This window comes from Schistocerca piceifrons, chromosome 1 (genome assembly GCF_021461385.2).
Source record: "Schistocerca piceifrons isolate TAMUIC-IGC-003096 chromosome 1, iqSchPice1.1, whole genome shotgun sequence".
Classification (NCBI taxonomy): Eukaryota; Metazoa; Arthropoda; class Insecta; order Orthoptera; family Acrididae; genus Schistocerca; species Schistocerca piceifrons.
In genome coordinates, this window is record NC_060138.1 from 1,096,238,830 (window position 1) to 1,096,262,444 (window position 23,615).

The 23,615-nt window shown below is 42.0% G+C and overlaps 1 protein-coding gene across 2 annotated transcripts in view; it reads left to right on the forward strand.

Annotated features, from left to right (window-relative positions):
- LOC124798390 (caspase-7-like) overlaps nucleotides 1–23,615 on the forward strand; it is a 218,376-nt gene that overhangs the window by 188,717 nt on the left and 6,044 nt on the right. For both annotated transcript variants that reach the window (XM_047261769.1, XM_047261780.1), the window contains 2 exons: nucleotides 1,261–1,368; nucleotides 23,073–23,166. In XM_047261769.1, the coding sequence (XP_047117725.1) occupies nucleotides 1,261–1,368; nucleotides 23,073–23,166 (202 nt within the window). The remainder of the gene's footprint in view (nucleotides 1–1,260; nucleotides 1,369–23,072; nucleotides 23,167–23,615) is intronic.

Here is a 23,615-nt window from a genome sequence, read left to right on the forward strand (position 1 = left end):
TTTGTCCTCTAGCCAACCCTGCTTAGCTATTTTGCACTTCCCATCGATCATATTTTTGAGACGTTTGTATTCCTTTTTGCCTGCTTCATTTACTGTGCATTTTGGTATTTTCTCCTTTCATCAATTAAATTCAGTATCTCTTCTGTTACCCAAGGATTTCTACTAGCCCTCGTCTTATTACCTACTCGATCCTCTGCTGCCTTCACTATTTCACCCCTCAAAGCCACCCATTCTTCTTCTACTGTATTTCTTTCCCCCATCCCTGTCAATTGTTCCCTTATGTTCTCCCTGAAACTCTGTACTAACTCCAGTTCTTTCAGTTTATCCAGGTCCAATCTCCTTAAATTCCCACCATTTTGCAGTTTCTTCAGTTTTAATCTTCAATTCATAACAAATAGATCGTGGCCAGAGTCCACATCTGCCCTGGAAATGTCTTACAACTGAAAACCTGGTTCCTAAATCTCTGTCTTACCATTATATAATCTATCTGAAACCTAATATCTCCAGGGTTCTTCCATGTATACAAACTTCTTTCATGATTCTTGAACCAAGTGTGATCTTCAAGGAGCAGAAGTTCCATGACTTCCAAACAATGTAAGTAAAATATGTGGAAGTTTGGCACAACACTTATTGATTGCTGGAATACAATTTTAATGGCTCTCTGTGCTAGTGTCATGTTGTGACACCCTCTGGTCATTAGGGTACTTTTTGAAATATTAATTTGTTACAGTAATAAACAAGAAATTGATCATAGGATCATCCTCCTACAAAGCACAGAACTTGAATGGTTCCTACTTTTTCAGAACAAAATGGGGGGAGGATGGGAGGGACATCAGTTCACACTTTATTTTCTCCCCCCCCCCCCATCCCCCCACTCCCCAGGTGACCTTGCCATGTGTCAGTAGTGACCTTCAATATGACATGTAAAGCTAGAAGGTGACACCAGTCAAAAAGTACTGACGGATGAGAAGCCAGCGATTTGGGCTCATTCTCTCACTGCTGTCTACTATTCCAGACTATTTATTGAGTCCAATGAATAAGCCATAATGATGTTTTCAGAAAAACAAGAGATTAGTGGCTTGTAGTTACACAGTCACAATTGTATCGAAATTGTACTGCAGATCAATATTTACAGGAACGTTTTCGCTTCTCGTTTCACATACTTTCAACCATGTTAGGTTTCGCTATTAATTAAGAACATGCAATGTACTGTAATTTACCGAAATCTGAAACCTAATTGTGTGTGTCTTTCTGTTGCAGGCGAGTGGGACAGATTTCAGTGTAAATCCATTGTTGGAGTCAAGCTTCCTGATGAGCCCTCTTAGTCTTGCTTGGCGTCCGCGGGTACGCTATTACCGTAATATCAGTGTGAGTGCTTGAAAAGTTCATTCCTTAGTTAAGGTCTGCTCATAATTAGTCCTATGATGGTCATACTGAAAAGTTAAGTTTAAAACGTTTAAATGTTTGTGAGTTACTAGACATACACACTACGTAAACTAACTTAAAGTAACTTATGCTAAGAACAAGACGTACACCCATGTCCAAGGGAGGACTGAACCTTCGGCGGGAGTGGCCGCGCAGTTCGTGATGTGGCGCCTTAAACTGTGCCGCCACTCCATAAGTTAAGTGCAGTGGACGTTCCTGTCCTGCACAACATATGGCAGAGTAGAACCTAGTGTACGACAGTTCTATACAATCACAGCATCATGCAATGTAACATGAGATTTGTCTGTTCAAAGAATATTTCCTGACCCTATGTCATACATTTCCATATGTGAGTGAGTCTACGTTAATTCAGCAATGAAAAGTAACATTTTCAGTCTGACCATTTCAGATAGCTTTCAGATTTGGTGAATCCAATGATCCAGATAAGAAATGGAGAATTGCCAGTTTGCAGAAGTGTATGATAATTGCTAAGAAAGTTGCAGGTCTGCAAAGTTTGGAAATAGTGTGAGATTTACATGTGTCTGGTTGAGCATAAATGTCTATATTTCTGATTCTATCCAGGTACAGCAATAAAACTAGTGTCCCTGAAAAGCTAAGGAGTAGGGTTTTACACTGATATGCAACCTTGGAGGTTTCTAAGAATTTTCATAATCAAGGTAACTGTCCTTGACTTTTGACCATGAATATCTTTAAACACCCCATCTTCATTTTTCTTAAGAAAAGATATTCTATTGTTTCAGTATAGTATTTTAAACACGGTAAAATCTCATATGAAGATGGCACATCGAAGACTTCGTGCTCAAAAATTTAATTTGTCAACATCAGTATCCTATCAAAATGCAGAAGATAGCACATAAATATGAAAATCAGATTATTAAAAAATGCATTCATAAGTAATGTTATATAAAAATAAGGTTTATACTAGTGTAGTGTTAATATGAACCATTCACAGTGTAGCCTCACTGAAAAGGGAATTTCGAATTAAATCGTTAATTTTTTCCAGATTGATGAAGGTAAAAATTATGTTCTTCCAGTAGTGTCACTAGATCTAGTCTTCTGAGAATTTCACATTTTCTGATAACACAAGTGTCTGGTGTGGCAGGAAACACAAATGATAGAGATGGTCCATGTGGATGCAAGAACCTGGCTTATACTTCATCTGTTTCTTCATAAATTTCTAAGAAATATTCAGACTTACATATAGGCTGTCTGTTAACAGCATTTCTTTCCAAAGAGCAGTCACGGATTCCTCTTTGCTCACTATAGAAGCAGGATATGTCTTTGTTTTTACTATACCTTTGTCAACAGGTATTACATAATGAAGCTTATGGGTACATGGAATCGTACTTCTATTCTTGAAACGTTATTGCAGCCTTGGCAATCTCGAAATAATGATGGGAAACCGATATGTAGTCGTAGATACATCTACATCTACATCTACATCTACATCTATACTCCGCGAGCCACCTTACGGTGTGTGGCGGAGGGTACTTATTGTACCACTATGTGATCCCCGCTTCCCTGTTCCATTCACAAATTGTGCGTGGGAAGAACGACTGCTTGTAAGTCTCCGTATTTGCTCTAATTTCTCGGATCTTTTCGTTGTGATCATTACGCGAGATATATGTGGGCGGTAGTAATATGTTGCCCATCTCTTCCCGGAATGTGCTCTCTCGTAATTTCGATAATAAACCTCTCCGTATTGCGTAACGCCTTTCTTGAAGTGTCCGCCACTGGAGCTTGTTCAGCATCTCCGTAACGCTCTCGCGCTGACTAAATGTCCCCATGACGAATCGCGCTGCTTTTCGCTGGATCATGTCTATCTCTTCTATTAATCCAACCTGGTAAGGGTCCCATACTGATGAGCAATACTCAAGAATCGGACGAACAAGCGTTTTGTAAGCTACTTCTTTCGTCGATGAGTCACATTTTCTTAGAATTCTTCCTATGAATCTCAACCTGGCGCCTGCTTTTCCCACTATTTGTTTTATGTGATCATTCCACTTCAGATCGCTCCGGATAGTAACTCCTAAGTATTTTACGGTCGTTACCGCTTCCAATGATTTACCACCTATGGCATAATCGTACTGGAATGGATTTCTGCCCCTATGTATGCGCATTATATTACATTTATCTACGTTTAGGGAAAGCTGCCAGCTGTCGCACCATGCATTAATCCTCTGCAGGTCTTCCTGGAGTACGTACGAGTCTTCTGATGTTGCTACTTTCTTGTAGACAACCGTGTCATCTGCAAATAGCCTCACGGAGCTACCGATGTTGTCAACTAAGTCATTTATGTATATTGTAAACAATAAAGGTCCTATCACGCTTCCTTGCGGTACTCCCGAAATTACCTCTACATCTGCAGATTTTGAACCGTTAAGAATGACATGTGTTCTTTCTTCTAGGAAATCCTGAATCCAATCACAAACCTGGTCCGATATTCCGTAAGCTCGTATTTTTTTCACTAAACGTAAGTGCGGAACCGTATCAAATGCCTTCCTGAAGTCCAGGAATACGGCATCAATCTGCTCGCCAGTGTCTACGGCACTGTGAATTTCTTGGACAAATAGGGCGAGCTGAGTTTCACATGATCTCTGTTTGCGGAATCCATGTTGGTTATGATGAAGGAGATTTGTATTATCTAAGAACGTCATAATACGAGAACACAAAACATGTTCCATTATTCTACAACAGATTGACGTAAGCGAAATAGGCCTATAATTATTCGCATCTGATTTATGACCCTTCTTGAAAATGGGAACGACCTGCGCTTTCTTCCAGTCGCTAGGTACTTTACGTTCTTCCAGCGATCTACGATAAATTGCTGATAGAAAGGGGGCAAGTTCTTTAGCATAATCACTGTAGAATCTTAAGGGTATCTCGTCTGGTCCGGATGCTTTTCCGCTACTAAGTGATAGCAGTTGTTTTTCAATTCCGATATCGTTTATTTCAATATTTTCCATTTTGGCGTCCGTGCGACGGCTGAAGTCAGGGACCGTGTTACGATTTTCCGCAGTGAAACAGTTTCGGAACACTGAATTCAGTATTTCTGCCTTTCTTCGGTCGTCCTCTGTTTCGGTGCCATCGTGGTCAACGAGTGACTGAATAGGGGATTTAGATCCGCTTACCGATTTTACATATGACCAAAACTTTTTAGGGTTCTTGTTTAGATTGTTTGCCAATGTTTTATGTTCGAATTCGTTGAATGCTTCTCTCATTGCTCTCTTTACGCTCTTTTTTGCTTCGTTCAGCTTTTCCTTATCAGCTGTGATTCGACTACTCTTAAACCTATGATGAAGCTTTCTTTGTTTCCGTAGTACCTTTCGTATATGATTGTTATACCACGGTGGATCTTTCCCCTCGCTTTGGACCTTAGTCGGTACGAACTTATCTAAGGCGTACTGGACGATGTTTCTGAATTTTTTCCATTTTTGTTCCACATCCTCTTCCTCAGAAATGAACGTTTGATGGTGGTCACTCAGATATTCTGCGATTTGTGCCCTATCACTCTTGTTAAGCAAATATATTTTCCTTCCTTTCTTGGCATTTATTATTACACTTGTAGTCATTGATGCAACCACTGACTTATGATCACTGATACCCTCTTCTACATTCACGGAGTCGAAAAGTTCCGGTCTATTTGTTGCTATGAGGTCTAAAACGTTAGCTTCACGAGTTGGTTCTCTAACTATCTGCTCGAAGTAATTCTCGGACAAGGCAGTCAGGATAATGTCACAAGAGTCTCTGTCCCTGGCTCCAGTTCTGATTGTGTGACTATCCCATTCTATACCTGGTAGATTGAAGTCTCCCCCTATTACAATAGTATGATCACGAAACTTCTTCACGACGTTCTGCAGGTTCTCTCTGAGGCGCTCAACTACTACGGTTGCTGATGCAGGTGGTCTATAGAAGCATCCGACTATCATATCTGACCCACCTTTGATACTTAGCTTAACCCAGATTATTTCACATTCGCATTCGCTAATAACTTCACTGGATATTATTGAATTCTTTACTGCTATAAATACTCCTCCACCATTGGCGTTTATCCTATCCTTGCGGTATATATTCCATTCTGTGTCTAGGATTTCGTTACTGTTCACTTCAGGTTTTAACCAACTTTCCGTTCCTAATACTATATGCGCACTATTTCCTTCAATAAGAGATACTAATTCAGGAACCTTGCCCTGGATACTCCTGCAGTTTACCAATATTACGTTAACTTTTCCTGTTTTCGGTCTCTGAGGACGGACGTTCTTTATCAACGATGATAATGTCCTCTCTGGTAAGCCGTCAAGTATTTTATCGTTTCGCCCAAGGGGGGGTCCCTCTAACCTAAAAAAACCCCGTGTGCACGCCACACGTACTCTGCTACCCTAGTAGCTGCTTCCGGTGTGTAGTGCACGCCTGACCTGTCTAGGGGGGCCCTACAGTTCTCCACCCAATAACGGAGGTCGATGAATTTGCAACCATTATAGTCGCAGAGTCGTCTGAGCCTCTGGTTTAGACCCTCCACACGGCTCCAAACCAGAGGACCACGATCGACTCTGGGCACTATGCTGCAGATATTAAGCTCAGCTTGCACTCCGCGTGCGATGCTGGTTGTCTTCACCAAATCAGCCAGCCGCCGGAAGGAACCAAGGATGGCCTCAGAACCCAAGCGGCAGGCGTCATTCGTTCCGACATGTGCTACTATCTGCAGCCGGTCACACCCAGTGCGTTCAATAGCTGCCGGAAGGGCCTCCTCCACATTACGGACGAGACCCCCCGGCAAGCACACCGAGTGCACACTGGCATTCTTCCCCGACCTACCCGCTATTTTCCTGAGGGGCTCCATAACCCGCCTAACGTTGGAGCTCCCTATAACTAATAGGCCCACCCTCTGTGACTGTCGGGACCTTGCCGGAGAATCGGCCACTGGCCCAACAGGCGAGGCATCCTGTGGTGGCTCGGAAACGATGTCATCACCACTAGGAAGCACCCCGTACCTGTTGGAAAGGGGTAAGGCAGCTGCCACGCGGCCAGATCCCACCTTCGCCTTTCGGCCAGGCACGCGCGAGCCCACCACTGTCCGCCATTCACCCTGGAGTGATGGCTGACCGGTAAGATGCTCACTGCCGGAAGACGCAGCGACATCAGGGGTTCCATGTGATTCCAAGGCCACCGAAGTAGGCATAGGTCTCACCACAGTTGCCCCAACGCCACTACGAGCCGACGCCTGCGCCTCGAGCTCGATGAGCCTAACAGACAAAGCCTCCACCTGCCCCCGAAGAGTGGCCAATTCTCCTTGCATCCGCTCACAACAACCACAGTCCCTACACATGACTATGTTTACCCTACTCTATACGGTGACAAATTCCCAAGATAATCTTCTGATGAGCTACTCTGATAATCAAGAAACACTCACTGAAATATGAGACGCGAAAACTACGCTAGGTTTTCCCAGAAAAACTATTTAAAAGCTAAGCGCAGCAAATAAGTACAAAAACGCTTTATACAAACAGTACTCGCTGCTGCTGGTGCTCTCGCTCTGGCTGTCACAAGACAACTGCTGATTCAAGTGACTAGTGGCTAACGGCCGCGAAACAAACAAGACGGTTTTAGGGCGCTGTCTGTTCTAAACGATCAAGAAACTACTAAGAAATCTAACACAAAAACTACGTAAAGTTTTATCAAGAACTGTTAGTTACTATGCAGAGCAGATAAACACAAATAGAATCCCTTCCTTAGTGGAAGGTCGTAAACAAAATGCAAAATAAACGCTTTATACAAACAGTACTCGCTGCTGCTGGTGCTCTCGCTCTGGCTGTCACAAGACAACATGAAGGAACATTTTCCTTGCACTACAACAGTTGTTCTGTTGCAAAATAATACCATTCAAAATTTTCCTGATGGAGGGACAGATTCATGAAACTATTTCCGTTTTCGTATAGGGCAGCATTTTCATCTCGAATGTGGTAAATGTGCTGTGAAGCTGAAAAGTGACATTTTAAAAAGTGTATGAATTTATACTGGAAAAAATACACACACACACACACACACACACACACACACTGTATCATACTTAATTCAATCACATAGTTGCACATACAGGGTGACAGCTATTGAAATATATGAAAATCACATAAATTAGGTACAAACTACAGCGTACACACACTTCATTCAAGACGGACGTGTCCCTACAGATATTTGGATTTAGGTTATGACATGTTCGATATGCCTGCCATTATTGGTGATCATGTGGCACAAACGAATAGCGAAATTCTGCATGATACACTGAAGTGTCGGAACATCAATGATGTCGATGGCCTGTTGCATGTCTGTTTTGAGCTGAGCAATGGTTTTGGCATTATTGCTGTATACCTTATATTAAGCTGCGCAAAAAGGAGTCTCATTGTGCTGATCCGGAGAGTATGGCGGCCAATCGAGACCCATGCCAGTAACCTCTGCATACCCCAGGGGCAGAATGCGTTCCGTAAGTGCTCTTCCAGGACATCAAACACTCTCCTGCTTCGATGGGATCGAGCTCCATCTTGCATAAACCACATTTTATCGAAATCGGGCACTATGGATAATGGGGATGAAATTATCTTCTAAGACCTTCGTGTACCGTTCGATTGTCACCAAGCCATCAAGGAATATCACACCGATTATTCTGTGACCGAACATTGGACACCACGCAGTCACACACTGAGGGTGAAGAGATTTCTCGATCGCGAAATGCGCCTATTTTGTTTATTGAGGAACCCATCCAAATGAAAGTGCACTTCGTCCTTAAACCAAGCCATAATGACTTGCTTGTCCTGTTCGTCAATTTTGTGGACGATAGTGTTAGAGAAACATAACTCCTGTTCCAAGGCCCTGGGGCTTAATGGCTGATGGGTTTGAATTTTGTATGGGTAGAGATGCATGTGTTCAAGAACACTTTGTCGCAGTGTCATCCTGTTGATTCCCACCTGTTGTGCAGATTGTTTGATTGATTTCCTGGGGCTGGTCTGAAACACAGTGCGTTTCTTATCGATGTTTTGAGGCGTTTTTACCTTTTTGAACGACTGACATGGGCACTCTGCCATTACAAACCTACCCATTCTCTAAAATTTGTGAATCAAATTCTTGATTGTTATCACTCTGACCGGTTGTCTTCCGCTTACACACGGCCGCAAACTTCGTTTGATCCGCAGTTGGGCTGTTATTGCTTGCATAGTTGCCCTTCACAAGTGATATACACTCAGGCACGATGTACCGTGACATTTGCATGTGCAAATGGCTGACAACAACAAGGCGTGTGCCCTTGCGAACACTAATCCCCAACATACCCTGCAGCCAAGTATGCAGTTTGAACGTCCTAACGCAAACCGTTCAGAGGTTATGATGCTTTTATTTCATATAGTTCAATAATTGTCACCCAGTATGTCACATGAGTATTTAATCAGTATTTGTGTTGTGTTGTAAGTTATAAAAGGGTGAATTTTAATCTGTGAGCTATTCCAGAGAAATCCCTGTACTTCATCCTGAGTGGTAACGCAGTAATCACAAACAAGATATTCATTTACTCTGAGATCTTCTTTAGTGATTTTTAAAGATCTGTGAGGTATTACTGGACGATACATGAGTGAACGCATTATTGTGGCCAAGATAGATACGAAGGCCACGCCTACTACAGTAGTACAAGTTTATATGCCAACTAGCTCTGCAGATGACGAAGATATTGAAGAAATGTATGATGAAATAAAAGAAATTATTCAGATTGTGAAGGGAGACAAAAATTTAATAGTCATGGGTGACTGGAATTCGGTAGTAGGAAAAGGGAGAGAAGGAAATGTAGTAGGTGAATATGGATTGGGGCTAAGAAATGAAAGAGGAAGCCGCGTGATAGAATTTTGCACAGAGCACAACTTAATCATAGCCAACACTTGGCGCAAGAATTATAAAAGAAGATTGTATACATGGAAGAAGCCTGGAGATACTGACAGGTTTCAGATAGATTATATAATGGTAAGACAGAGATTTAGGAACCAGGTTTTCAATTGTAAGACATTTCCAGGGGCAGATGTGGACTCTGACCACAATCTATTGGTTATGAACTGTAGATTAAAACTGAAGAAACTGCAAAAAGGTGGGAATTTACGGATATGGGACCTGGATAAACTGACTAAACCAGAGGTTGTACAGATACCAATTCGATTCTACACAGAGTACGCGAAAGAACTTGCCCCCATTCTAACAGCCATGTACCGCAAGTCTCTAAAGGAACGGAAGGTTCCAAATGATCGGAAAAGAGCACAGGTAGTCCCAGTCTTCAAGAAGGGTCGTCGAGCAGATGCGCAAAACTATAGACCTATATCTCTGATGTCAATCTGTTGTAGAATTTTAGAACATGCTTTTTGCTCGAGTATCATGTCGTTTTTGGAAACCCAGAATCTACTATGTAGGAATCAACATGGATTCCGGAAACAGCGATCGTGTGAGACCCAACTCGCTTTATTTGTTCATGAGACCGAGAAAATATTAGATACAGGCTCCCAGGTAGATGCTATTTTTCTTGACTTCCGGAAGGCGTTCGATACAGTTCCGCACTGTCGCCTGATAAACAAAGTAAGAGCCTACGGAATATCAGACCAGCTGTGTGGCTGGATTGAAGAGTTTTTAGCAAACAGAACACAGCATGTTGTTATCAATGGAGAGACGTCTACAGACATTAAGGTAACCTCTGACGTGCCACAGGGGAGTGTTATGGGACCATTGCTTTTCACAATATAAATAAATGACCTAGTAGATATTGTCAGAAGTTCCATGCAGTTTTTCGCAGATGATGCTGTAGTATACAGAGAAGTTGCAGCATTACAAAATTGTAGTGAAATGCAGGAAGATCTGCAGCGGATAGGCACTTGGTGTAGGGAGTGGCAACTGACCCTTAACATAAGACAAACGTAATGTATTGCGAATACATAGAAAGAAGGATCCTTTATTGTATGATTATATGATAGCGGAACAAACACGGGTAGCAGTTACTTCTGTAAAATATCTGTTAGTATGTGTGGGGAACGATTTGAAGTGGAATGATCATATAAAATTAATTGTTGGTAAGGCGGGTACCAGGTTGAGATTCATTGGGAGAGTCCTTAGAAAATGTAGTCCATCAACGAAGGAGTTGGCTTACAAAACACTCGTTCGACATACTTGAGTATTGCTCATCAGTGTGGGATCCGTTCCAGATCGGGTTGACGGAGGAGAAGAAGAGCGGCGCGTTTTGTCACAGGGTTATTTCATAACCGTGATAGCGTTACGGAGATGTTTAACAAACTCAAGTGGCAGACTCTGCAAGAGAGGCGCTCTGCATCGCGGTGTAGCTTGCTCGCCAGGTTTCGAGAGGGAGCGTTTCTGGATGAGGTATCGAATATATTGCTTCACCCTACTTATACCTCCCGAGGAGATCATGAATGTAAAATTAGAGAGATTAGAGAGTGCACGGAGGCTTTCAGACAGTCGTTCTTGCTGCGAACCATACGCGACTGGAACAGGAAAGGGAGGTAATGACAGTGGCACGTAAAGTGCCCTCCGCCATACACCGTTGGGTGGCTTGTGGAGTATAAATGTAGATGTAGATGTAGTTTCAGGGAGAGCATAAGGGAACAATTGACAGGAATGGGGGAAAGAAATACAGTAGAAGAAGAATGGGTAGCTTTGAGAGATGAAGTAGTGAAGGCAGCAGAGGATCTAGTAGGTAAAAAGATGTGGGCTAGTAGAAATACTTCGGTAACAGAAGAAATATTGAATTTAATTGATGAAAGGAGAAAATATAAAAATGCAGTAAATGAAGCAGGCAAAAAGGAATACAAACTTCTCAAAAATGAGATGGTCAGGAAGTGCAAAATAGCTAAGCAGGGATGGCTAGAGGACAAATGTAAGGATGTAGAGGCTTATCTCACGAGGGATAAGATAGATGCTGCCAACAGGAAAATGAAAGAGACGTTTGGAGAAAAGAGAACCACTTGAATGAATATCAGGAGCTCAGATGGAAACCCAGTTCTAAGCAAAGAAGGGAAAGCAGAAGAGGACAATACTATGGAAATGGAAGAGAATGTACATGAAGATGAAATGGGAGATACGATACTGCGTGGAGAGTTTGACAGAGCATTAAATGACCTGAGTCGAAACAAGACCCCGGGAGTAGACAACATTCCATTAGAACTACTGACGTCCTTGGGAGAGCCAGTCCTGATAAAACTACCATCTGGTGAGCAAGATGTATGAGACAGGCGAAATACCCTCAGATTTCAAGAAGAATATAATAATCCCAATCCCAAAGAAAGCAGGTGCTGACAGACGTGAAAATTACCGAACTATCACTTTAATAAGTCACAGCTGCAAAATACTAACGCAAATTCTTTACAGACGAATGGAAAAACTTGTAGAAGCTGACCTCGGGGAAGATCAGTTTGCATTCCGTAGAAATATTGGAACATGTGAGGCAATACTGACCCTACGACTTATCTTGGAAGCTAGATTAGGGAAAGGCAAACCTACGGTTCTTGCATTTGTAGACGTAGGGAAAGCTTTTGACAATGTTGAGTGGAATACTCTCTTTCAAATTCCAAAGGTGGCAGGGGTAAAATACAGGGAGCGAAAGGCTATTTACAATTTGTACAGAAACCAGATGGCAGTTACAAGAGTCGAGGGGCATGAAAGGGAAGCAGTGGTTGGGAAGGGAGTGAGACAGGGTTGTAGCCTGTCCCCAATGTTATTCAGTCTGTATATAGAGAAAGCAGTGAAGGAAACAAAAGAAAAATTAAGAGTAGGTATTAAAATCCATGGAGAAGAAATAAAAATTTTGAGGTTCGCCGATGACATTGTAATTCTGTCAAAGACTGCAAAAGACTTGGAAGAGCAGTTGAACGGAATGGACTGTGTCTTGAAAGGAGGATATGAGATGAATATCAACAAAAGCAAAACTAGGATAATGGAATGTAGTCGAATTAAGTCGGGTGATGCTGAGGGAATTAGATTAGGAAATGAGACACTTAAGGTAGTAAAGGAGTTTTGCTATTTGGGGAGAAAAATAACTGATGATCGTCGAAGTAGAGAGGATATCAAATGTAGACTGGCAATGGCAAGGAAAACGTTTCTGAAGAAGAGAAATTTGTTAACATTGAGTATAGATTTAAGTGTCAGGAAGTCGTTTCTGAAAGTATTTGTATGGAGCGTGGCCATGTATGGAAGTGAAACATGGACGATAACTAGTTTGGACAAGAAGAGAATAGAAGCTTTCGAAATGTGGTGCTACAGAAGAATGCTGAAGATTAGATGGGCAGATCACATAACTAATGAGGAGGTATTGAATAGGATTGGGGAGAAGAGCACCATAGCCAACCGAGCCTGACTCTTGTCCACAGCAATAGCAATGCAGTTGCACATGCGCAGTTCTCATCGCCCCCCCCCCCTCCCCCCCCACCCCCTCTTCCTTTCCAGTCTGCCCCGATGTGCGGAAGCGCCGTCCTAGGTGACACGGGCTTTAGTTCTTTCAATTTACATCATACAACTTAGAATAGTGTGAGACACACAAACAAACATTGGTTTCGCTCGACATTGGCATGAAGACAGTGTTTTGATCACAACTGACAGAGGTTTGAGAATTCAATATTTACATCTTGGTTTTTTTTTTTTTTTTTAGCGTATGGCCGGCTATACATGCAACATTAATACATCAAGTGTTAGACATTAAAATCTTATAACAATCATAAATATAATTTATGTTTATATTGGTCAGTTAAAAGGTTATATCGAGGTTTGAGATCCATTCTAGTGCCGATGGGGATGCCTCCAGGAAGTCGGACCAGTTCCCTGCATATGCTCGCAAGGAGCATTCACCATGGATGTGTTGGATCGTCTGTCTAGGGGCACTGCAGTCGCATTCTGGTGACATCGCTCTTCCCCATTTGTGTAGTGAATCTGCACACCTGCCATGTCCAGTACGTATTCGATTTAATGCGGACCATGTTTTCCGTGTTAGTTCCATTCCAGAGATGTTGCAGTTATAGCTCTCAAACCAGGTCTGTAGTGGGTCATTTGTCTTTTGGTTCCAATCTAGTCTCCATTGTTTCATGTGGTCATAGTTATTATTTTGAAGCTGCTCAGCTGAGCGTATGGGTGGCTTTCTTGATTTCAGTCGAGTGTGTCGCAGTTGTGAGAATTCTTCTTTAATTGGTAGTTCTGGTTTTGTCTCAATCTTTCTGAATTCGTGCAGTAGGGCCGCTTTTCTATGCAGGTCCGGGGGCAGGATATTACATAGCACCGGTAACCAGTACGTGGGCGTTGATTTAACAGTTCCAGAAATCAAACTCATTGTGTTATTTAATTGCCTGTCAATAAGTTTGGCGTGACAGTTATTAATCCAGACTGGAGCGCAGTACTCAGCCACAGAGAACACTAAGGCGATAGATGAGGAGCGTAATGTTTTTGCATTAGGTCCCCAAGTAGTACCACTAAGTTTTTGGATGATGTTATTCCGTGTTCCAATTTTTGCAGTGGTGTTCTCCAGATGTTTTCGGTAAGAAAGAGTGCGATCCAATGTTATACCTAAGTACTTTGGAAACTTATTATGTTTGAGGTTGGTGTTTCCAAGTTTTATGTTAATAATTTCATTTGCCATTATGTTATTAAGATGGAATGTAGATTCTTCAGTTTTGTTAGGGTTTGGCTTGAGTCTCCATTTCTTGAAATAATTGTATAGTATTTCAACGTCATTATTAAGGACTTCCTCTGTATTGAAGAGATACTTGTCTCTGGTAGCCAGTGCTATGTCATCCGCATAGCAAAATTTTCTTGACTTTGTGTTTGGGAGATCTGCTATATAGAGGTTAAACAGAAGAGGGGCCAATACGGAGCCTTGTGGAAGCCCGTTGTTAATAAGTTTTGTTTTGCTTGTCTTTCCGTTTAGGGTGACCTGGAAGGTTCTGTTACTCAGCATATTATGTATTAAGGATGTTAGAATCTGGCAAGGAATCACTCTTAAGAGTTTGTAACTTATTCCATCTCTCCAAACAGTATCATATGCAGATGTTAAGTCTAGAAATACAGCACTTGTTTTCAATTTCTGTTGAAAGCCAGCCTCTATGTAGGATGTTAATGCCAGAACTTGGTCACAGCAACTACGACCAGGTCTGAAGCCTGCCTGTTCTATAGGTAAATTCTCCATAATAATGCCGCTAATTCGATTATGGACAAGTCATTCGAGAAGTTTGTATGTACAGCTAAGAAGTGCTATTGGTCTGTAGCATAGCGGTTGGTCTGCTGGTTTCAGCAAAGCTATTATTCTTGCCTTTTTGAATTCTCTAGGGAGATGGTTTGTAGTCAGAATGTTCGAAAAGAAATTTGCCAGCCATTTGACTACGTTCTTTCCAGCGTAGGTTAGAAATTCTGGATGTATGTTGTCAAAACCTGGGGCTTTGCCCGGTTTCATATCCTTGAGGGCAGTAATGACGTCATCCTCAGTGAATGGTCTGGAAAGCTCTGATATATTTGGAGTATTCTTTTTTAGTGTTCTGAGTTCGCGCTTAATCATCCTGGTATGTGATTTGTCTCTCGGAGCTCTTGACATTTCGACAATGTTATTTGCAATTTTCTCTGGTGTTATGGTTGGATTTTTCTGGGCCGGTCTTGTCGTACCTCCGAGTTTACGTAACAAGCTCCATGCCTTTCTACTTGATTGAGTGAAATTCATTATTTCAGTTGCTTCAGTCCATCGTTGTCTTCTTGCGGAGTCTAGATTGTGGAGGAGGTCATCAGCTATTTCTTGGTCACCACTACTAGTAAAATCCTCATATAACTGATGGCATTTTGCATCCCATCCTGGGATGTATTTTTTTCGAAACCCCCTAGGGATGTGTTTTTTAGCTGTGGTAATTATAGCTTTCCTGAAATGATTGTAGCATTTACGTAGTGACGGTATAAACCGGATGCATTTATCAAGGTCCGCTGAATACTTCTCCCAGTCAGCTTTTTGGAAATTCCATCTAGGTCGAGGGAAGGACCTCAGGGGTATAGTGACACCGGTGTCTAAAATAACAGGCCTATGCTGGCTGTGTGGGAAATCTGTGGCAACCCTTCTATGTATAGGCACTGGTTTTCCCTCGTTATCGGTAGTTACAAAGCAGAGGTCCGGATTGTAGTCCCTGCGCCAGGCGGGCGAGTGGAATGTGCCCCTCTCCTTGGCATCGAATATACACTCCTGGAAATGGAAAAAAGAACACATTGACACCGGTGTGTCAGACCCACCATACTTGCTCCGGACACTGCGAGAGGGCTGTACAAGCAATGATCACACGCACGGCACAGCGGACACACCAGGAACCGCGGTGTTGGCCGTCGAATGGCGCTAGCTGCGCAGCATTTGTGCACCGCCGCCGTCAGTGTCAGCCAGTTTGCCATGGCATACGGAGCTCCATTGCAGTCTTTAACACTGGTAGCATGCCGCGACAGCGTGGACGTGAACCATATGTGCAGTTGACGGACTTTGAGCGAGGGCGTATAGTGGGCATGCGGGAGGCCGGGTGGACGTACCGCCGAATTGCTCAACACGTGGGGCGTGAGGTCTCCACAGTACATCGATGTTGTCGCCAGTGGTCGGCGGAAGGTGCACGTGCCCGTCGACCTGGGACCGGACCGCAGCGACGCACGGATGCACGCCAAGACCGTAGGATCCTACGCAGTGCCGTAGGGGACCGCACCGCCAATTCCCAGCAAATTAGGGACACTGTTGCTCCTGGGGTATCGGCGAGGACCATTCGCAACCGTCTCCATGAAGCTGGGCTACGGTCCCGCACACCGTTAGGCCGTCTTCCGCTCACGCCCCAACATCGTGCAGCCCGCCTCCAGTGGTGTCGCGACAGGCGTGAATGGAGGGACGAATGGAGACGTGTCGTCTTCAGCGATGAGAGTCGCTTCTGCCTTGGTGCCAATGATGGTCGTATGCGTGTTTGGCGCCGTGCAGGTGAGCACCACAATGAGGACTGCATACGACTGAGGCACACAGGGCTAACACCCGGCATCATGGTGTGGGGAGCGATCTCCTACACTGGCCGTACACCACTGGTGATCGTCGAGGGGACGCTGAATAGTGCACGGTACATCCAAACCGTCATCGAACCCATCGTTCTACCATTCCTAGACCGGCAAGGGAACTTGCTCTTCCAACAGGACAATGCACGTCCGCATGTATCCCGTGCCACCCAACGTGCTCTAGAAGGTGTAAGTCAACTACCCTGGCCAGCAAGATCTCCGGATCTGTCCCCTATTGAGCATGTTTGGGACTGGATGAAGCGTCGTCTCACGCGGTCTGCACGTCCAGCACGAACGCTGGTCCAACTGAGGCGCCAGGTGGAAATGGCATGGCAAGCCGTTCCACAGGACTACATCCAGCATCTCTACGATCGTCTCCATGGGAGAATAGCAGCCTGCATTGCTGCGAAAGGTGGATATACACTGTACTAGTGCCGACATTGTGCATGCTCTGTTGCCTGTGTCTATGTGCCTGTGGTTCTGTCAGTGTGATCATGTGATGTATCTGACCCCAGGAATGTGTCAAAGTTTCCCCTTCCTGGGACAATGAATTCACGGTGTTCTTATTTCAATTTCCAGGAGTGTAAGATGTAGATTGTTCTCGTCGGCCCATTCCACCAGCGCTTCCCCATGTTCATTATTTTGGGTGTATCGCCACATTTCATGACTGCTATTAAAATCACCGGCATATATCGTTGGGTGTTCATGTACGGGTAGTACAATACTTGGCCAGATTTGGTTTGGTGGTTTGTAGACATTTATAAGACTTATGTTGTCTACTTTTATATCAACAACATGGTTGTTGTTTTCTGTGCTTGTGGACAGCAGGTGTGCATGTTCAATATCGGATCAGGCATATGTGGCGGTGCCATAGGCGTGACGATATGTTGCGCCTGTTTGTTGGAAGCCTTGAATACGTCCTCTTTGTAAGTCTTCCTGCGAGTCGGTATGTGTTTCCTGAAGGAGTACCACATCGATGCTATTGGCCAATAAAAACTTTGAAAGATATTCAGATTTGGATCGACTAATTCCCTCAATATTTAGCTGGCAGATCCGGACTAATGGTCCCAATCTTCTAGTCGGATGGTTCCCAAAGGAATCGTTCGTTTGGTCACTTTGTTGCCTGTTTGAATTACCAGGAGATCCCAAAGGATAGTCTGGTAGCCAAGTTTGTAGGCTATTTAGCCGCGATATAATCACGTTGCCCGGGGTGCACCACGTGGAGGCTAGTCTACTACTATACATCTTGGTATATCACTTTGAAATGTGCATATAATTTCTTAAGGGCTGATATACGGCAAAATTGTGAAAAAATTCAAAGTTTTGTTACTGCACAGTTTATTATATTGATTCTTTACGAATAACATGCAGAGATTCATAATCAAATTCTGAGTAGAAATATCTTTTAGAAAAGGTTATTTGGGCGTCTATGCATGCTATGCCCTTACTTTGCGCTGTGATCCACACCTTCTCTACACTAGTAACTTTTTGTGCATAAATTTTTCGTTCACACTACCGAAAGGAACTGCAGATGAGTCTAGAAGGCTGTGAGAAAATTATCTTTCCTTCTTCCTTTGCTTTCAACGTGGTTCTTCTGCATAATACATGCTTCAAACTTATTTCAGTTTTTAGTTTTGCATATATCAACCTGTTTTGCTGGAAATGTGTTTTAACGATGGACGTAGATTCAAAAAAGTGAAGAAATACCAAATTTCACTAGTAAAAGGTACAGGATATTTAAATAACAGTGTTACAGATGCTGCTCCTAAGTGCCTCCTATGCAAATATAAACTGTTGGATTCCAGTTTTGTTGTTTCACTAGTTTACAAGAAAAGTTACAGTATAGAAACAGTGTTAATTATTAAAAATTCAAATTCTTATAAAATGTATGTCGATGTGCATTTTCTAACAAAAACTGCACAGGGTATCAAGCATTATGTTCTACGTAATAGTCTCAATTTATACTATTCTATCTGCAATATTTTTAAGAGATATACATGTTCAGGTACAAGAATCCATTTCGCCCTACATCTGTCTTTAATATTGTGCAAACCTAGCTGCTTCTGCTTTGTGTTGTAATTCAATTTTTTTCTCACAGCAGAAAGTCTTATTGATGATATCTCATGGCTAACATTGCGATCACAATAAAAATCATGTACATGTGTGTTCCTGAATAATGCACACCTTTTTGTACAAGGCTAAGTGACTTTAAATCCTTGTGAAGATTATTCTTATTTCTAGTACTGATTCCATGAATTGAGCTGTTGGTTTGAAAAAGTGATATATTTTTAATGACAAATTTCATTAAGGAATAAATATATTGAGAAGTAGTAGTTAGTATCCCTAGTTCCCTAAAAAGGCTTCTGCAGGATGTTCTTGAATTCACACCACATATAACTCTTATTGCACGTTTTTGTGCCCGGAAAACTTTAGCTTGGCTTGATGAATTACCCCAAAAAATAATCCCATATAACATTATGGAATGAAAGTAAGCATAGTACGCCAGCTTTTTCATTTTTATATCCCCTATGTTTGACAAAATTCGCATTGCAAACAGATTTGTTAAGACGCTTCAGCAGTTCTGTGGTGTGGTCATCCCAGTTGAATTTATTATCAAGCTGTAATCCCAAGAATTTAACACTTTCCACTTCTATCTTTTTGTCATCATATGTTAGACATATACTCGTGGGACACCCCTTACAAGTTCTGAACTGCATGTAGTGTGTTTTTTCAAAGTTTAGTGACAAAGAATTGGCTAGGAACCAGTGATTAATGTCCACAAATATTTTATTAGCTGATCTCCCTAAGACTGCCCTTGATTTGCTATTTATTGCAATGTTTGCATCATTGGCAAACAAAACGTACTTGGCATCTGGTAATGTTACTGATGAAAGGTCATTGATATTCACAAGAAAAAGTAAGGGCCCTAAAATGGAACCTTGTGGGACCCCACATGTAATTAGTTCCCAGTTGGATGATGCCTGATAGCTTGATACATGTCTCTTTCCTAATAACACCCTTTGTTTCCTGCCAGACATACAAGATTTGAACCATTTTGCAGCATTTCCTGTTACACTATAATACTCTAATTTACTTAAAAGGATATTGTGATTTACACAGTCAAATGCCTTTGACAGATCACAAAATATACCAGTTGCCCGCAATTTTTTGTCTAATGAATTAAGCACACATTTTCACTGTAAGTGTAGATAGCCTTCTCAATATCAGAACCTTTTAGAAATCCAAACTGTGACTGACAGTATGTTATTTGAGATAAGATGGTTACTTGCTGACCCATATATGGTGCCTAACTCTCTCTTCTCACGTTTGTTAATGTAGTTTGTAATAGTGTTTTCTTCTCCTTCTTATTATTATTCTTCACCTCCTTCTGCTCTTCTACCTCCATCTGTAGTTCATGAGAGTCTATTCAGATTTTCAGTTACTGGTTTATATATTTCTAGAGAGACTATTCTCGTTGCAGCTGTGTTAAATTTAGCAACTGTAATTTCCCCTGAATAGCTTTTTGCGCTTTGATATCTACTTTATACTCTGCCATCAATGTAACATCATATACTATTATTTTCTGAGACTTTTGTTGGCGATGATAGTCAAGTGCCTTAGATATTGAACTGACATATCCACATATATATCAATTAGTTTTGTGATGACTTCTTCAACTTTGTCATTGACATTTGGTTCACATTGCAGGATTTTAACATCCAGCTACCCCAACATCTCATTATTTCTAGTTACCACATTCATAAGGCTGTGCAGCTGCATCATTTCAGCATTAATTCCCTCAAATTTTGTGTCAGCATATAGATGCGTAATCTTCACACCCACAGAAGAGTGCATGCTATCTGTTACAATCACTTGTTTGTCCATCTTTGGAACGAAATACATCAGTAATTCTGCATATCAGGGATCCAAGAGTTTGTTGGTAGATTTTTGTAGGTATGTGGCATTAGATATCTATGCACAGGTCATGTAATTTGCATAAACAATGGGCCGCTGACTTGCATACACAGAGACTGCGCCCAGCAGCAACCTAGTGGGCTCAATTGGATTTACATCAGGCGCATTTGGTCGCCGAGACATCAATGTGAGTTTACTATAGTGCTAATCAAACTACTGAAGCACGCTTTTGGCTCCCAAACAATGACAATTATATTGCTAAAAAATGACATCGCTGTCGGGGAACATATCAAGCTTGATAAGATTCACATGTTTCGCAGCTGTTAGCGTGTCTCTGATTACTGGTACAGATCCCATGCAAGCACAGGAGAATGTCTGCCATAGCACAATAGTGTCCCCAGCAGTCTGCATCGCTGGCATGCTGCATGTTTCGAGGGGCTGTTCACCACGATTACGTTTGTGGAGACGACCATTGAGCTACTGTAGAAAAAAAAATGTGATTCACGTGAAGAGCTGACACTTTCCTATTCATCGAAGGTCGAATCCTGATGGTCCCATATCCTCTGCAATCTTAACTGACGATGTTGTTTGCTCAACATGTGGGCTGCTGCAGAGTTCCATGTTCAACAATGTATGATGAATGGAGATGTCACAGATCACTATCTATCCTGCATTACAGAGCAGACTAGCCTCCAAACCCACGTTCTGTGAAGAGTTGTGGACGTCCAACCATTTAGCGCCTAGTGGTAGTTTCACTGCATTCTACTTCTTTCCATAGATACAATAGTAGTACAGGAATATTGAACCAGCTTCGCCATTTTCAAGATACTCGTTCACAGGCTCTGTGTAATAATAATCAGCCCCTTGTCAAAGTCACTTATCTCAGTGAATTTCATCATTTGCAGTCCATATCTTCACTAGTGTGATTCCCCAACTGTGTTTGTTCTGATTTCATACTTTTGTTACTGCATCATGGGCCTGTAATGCCACCAAGTGTCATACAACATCATGGTGGGTAGTGGTCACAATGTTTTGGCTCATCAGTGTTTGTTATTAGGCACTAGTGAGCGATTCCCCTTCTGCCAGTTTTCAGTATAAATGTAGGACCAGTAGGTTAGTACAAGGCCGTTGTGACAGGGCTACTTCATCTAGTCAGTCATGGTGGGGAATATGCAATTACATTAGCATGCATGGGGCTTTTAGAGCTACACTTCTTCCTTTATAATTTCTTGCATATAGCAAGGTATATGAAGAGACTTGAGTAAGATCGCAGTTGTATGCCTAGATTTAATTCATACATTTCATTTTGTTCTTGCATCGATAATAAAAGTGATTAGCAGCTCTGAGTGATTGTTTCTTCTGATGTATGAGGAGTTTTGTGCACCATATCCAAGCCAACATGTTTACAGGAGCTCTTGTTTAAGTTGTAGATAACCATAAATAATATGTCATGGTTAGCCTGGGTGAGAGATGTATCGATAAATGTTAAAATGTAGTTTAGCAGGAATATTTTTTGTTATTAATGTAAAATAATTTTGTTCCTTCTCTCCTGAGGCACTGCACAGTGTCCTTATCTCTGCCTCGTGATATGCATCATGCGTCAAGGATGGCACATGTGGACTGGCGCTCAGCACACATTCATATCATCTTGGCCAGCAATTTGGAGTACAGACATGCACATAATTATATAAGAAGAGTGTTTGAATATATGCCATTTGTATATGTATTTATATGATATGTACTGGTTAGGTAAATATCGGGAAACATTAATAGGTCCTAATACAAACACGTACATTTCTATATGGGCACCGAACATTATAGGAATGGTGTTCAGACTGTTTGCCATTTGGCGAAACAACAGCAACAGTACTGCTCCTCTTTGCATACCAGGGGTGAAGAACATGATTTGGCGCTGTTGAGAATGTGTGATCTTCAAGCAGTGGAAATTCCATGACTTCCACACAACATAATTAAATTATGTGTGAGTTTGGCTATAGCCACCCTTTGTTTTGGTACAACACATATTGATTGCTGGAATACAATTTTAATATCTCTCTGTGTCAGTGTCATGTTGTGACACCTCTAATCATGTGGGTAATTTTTGAAATTTTATTTTCTTACAGTAACAAAAAAAAAAAAAAAAAAAAATTGATCGAAGGATCATCTCCCCACAGAGCACAGAACTTGAATGATTCCTATTTGGTGAGAGCAAACTGGCGGGAGGGTGGAAGGGAGTTCGATTCATAATGTATGATCTCACCCTGCACTCCTGTCCCCTCCCCTGGATGACCTTTCCATGTGTCAACAGTGGCTTTCAATATGACATGTAATGCTATAATATGACAGTAGTCAAAAAGTGCTGAAAGTTAATGAGTCAGCAATTTGGGCTCATTCTCTCACTGCTATCTACTATTGCAGACTATTTATTAAGTGCAATGAATAAACCATTTGATATTTACAGCAAAACAAGAGAATAGTGGCTTGTAGCCACACATTCACAATTATACTGCAGACCCATATTTACTGGAACATCTTCACTTTTGTTTACAGATACTTTCAACAATGTTAGTTTTCCCTATTAATTGAGAACATCCAATGTACAGTAATTTACCGAAATCTGAAACCTAATTAAGTATGTCTTTCTGTTGCAGACGAGTATGGAAAGGGAGGCTTCTGAGAGTGGTATCTTCAGAGGCCCTGTTAATACATATGGTGATGTCCTCATATCGTACTCCACATCTGAAGGTAGGACATTATCTTAATGTCTATCTGCTAGTCTGAGAAGTTCATTTCTCAGCTAAAGGTTGCTCATCATTAGTCCTACGATGGGCAGTCACATAAGCTAAGTGCAGTGGATGTTCCTGCCCTGCACAACATATGACAGAGTAGAACTTTATGTATGACAGTTCTGTGCATTCACAGCACCATGCGAAATAACATGAGCCTTGTCTGTTCAAAGGATATTTCCTTCCCCTGTGTCTTACATTTCCATTTGTGGGGAGTTCCACATTAATTCAAAGCAGAAAAGTAACATTTTCAACCTGACAATCTCAGATTTCTTTCAAATTTGATGCATCCAACGATCCAAATAAGAAATGGAGAGCTACCAGCTTGCAGAGGTGTATGATAACTGTGAAGAAAGATACAAGTCTGCAAGTCTTGGGAATACTGTGAAATTTACCTGTGTGTGTTTC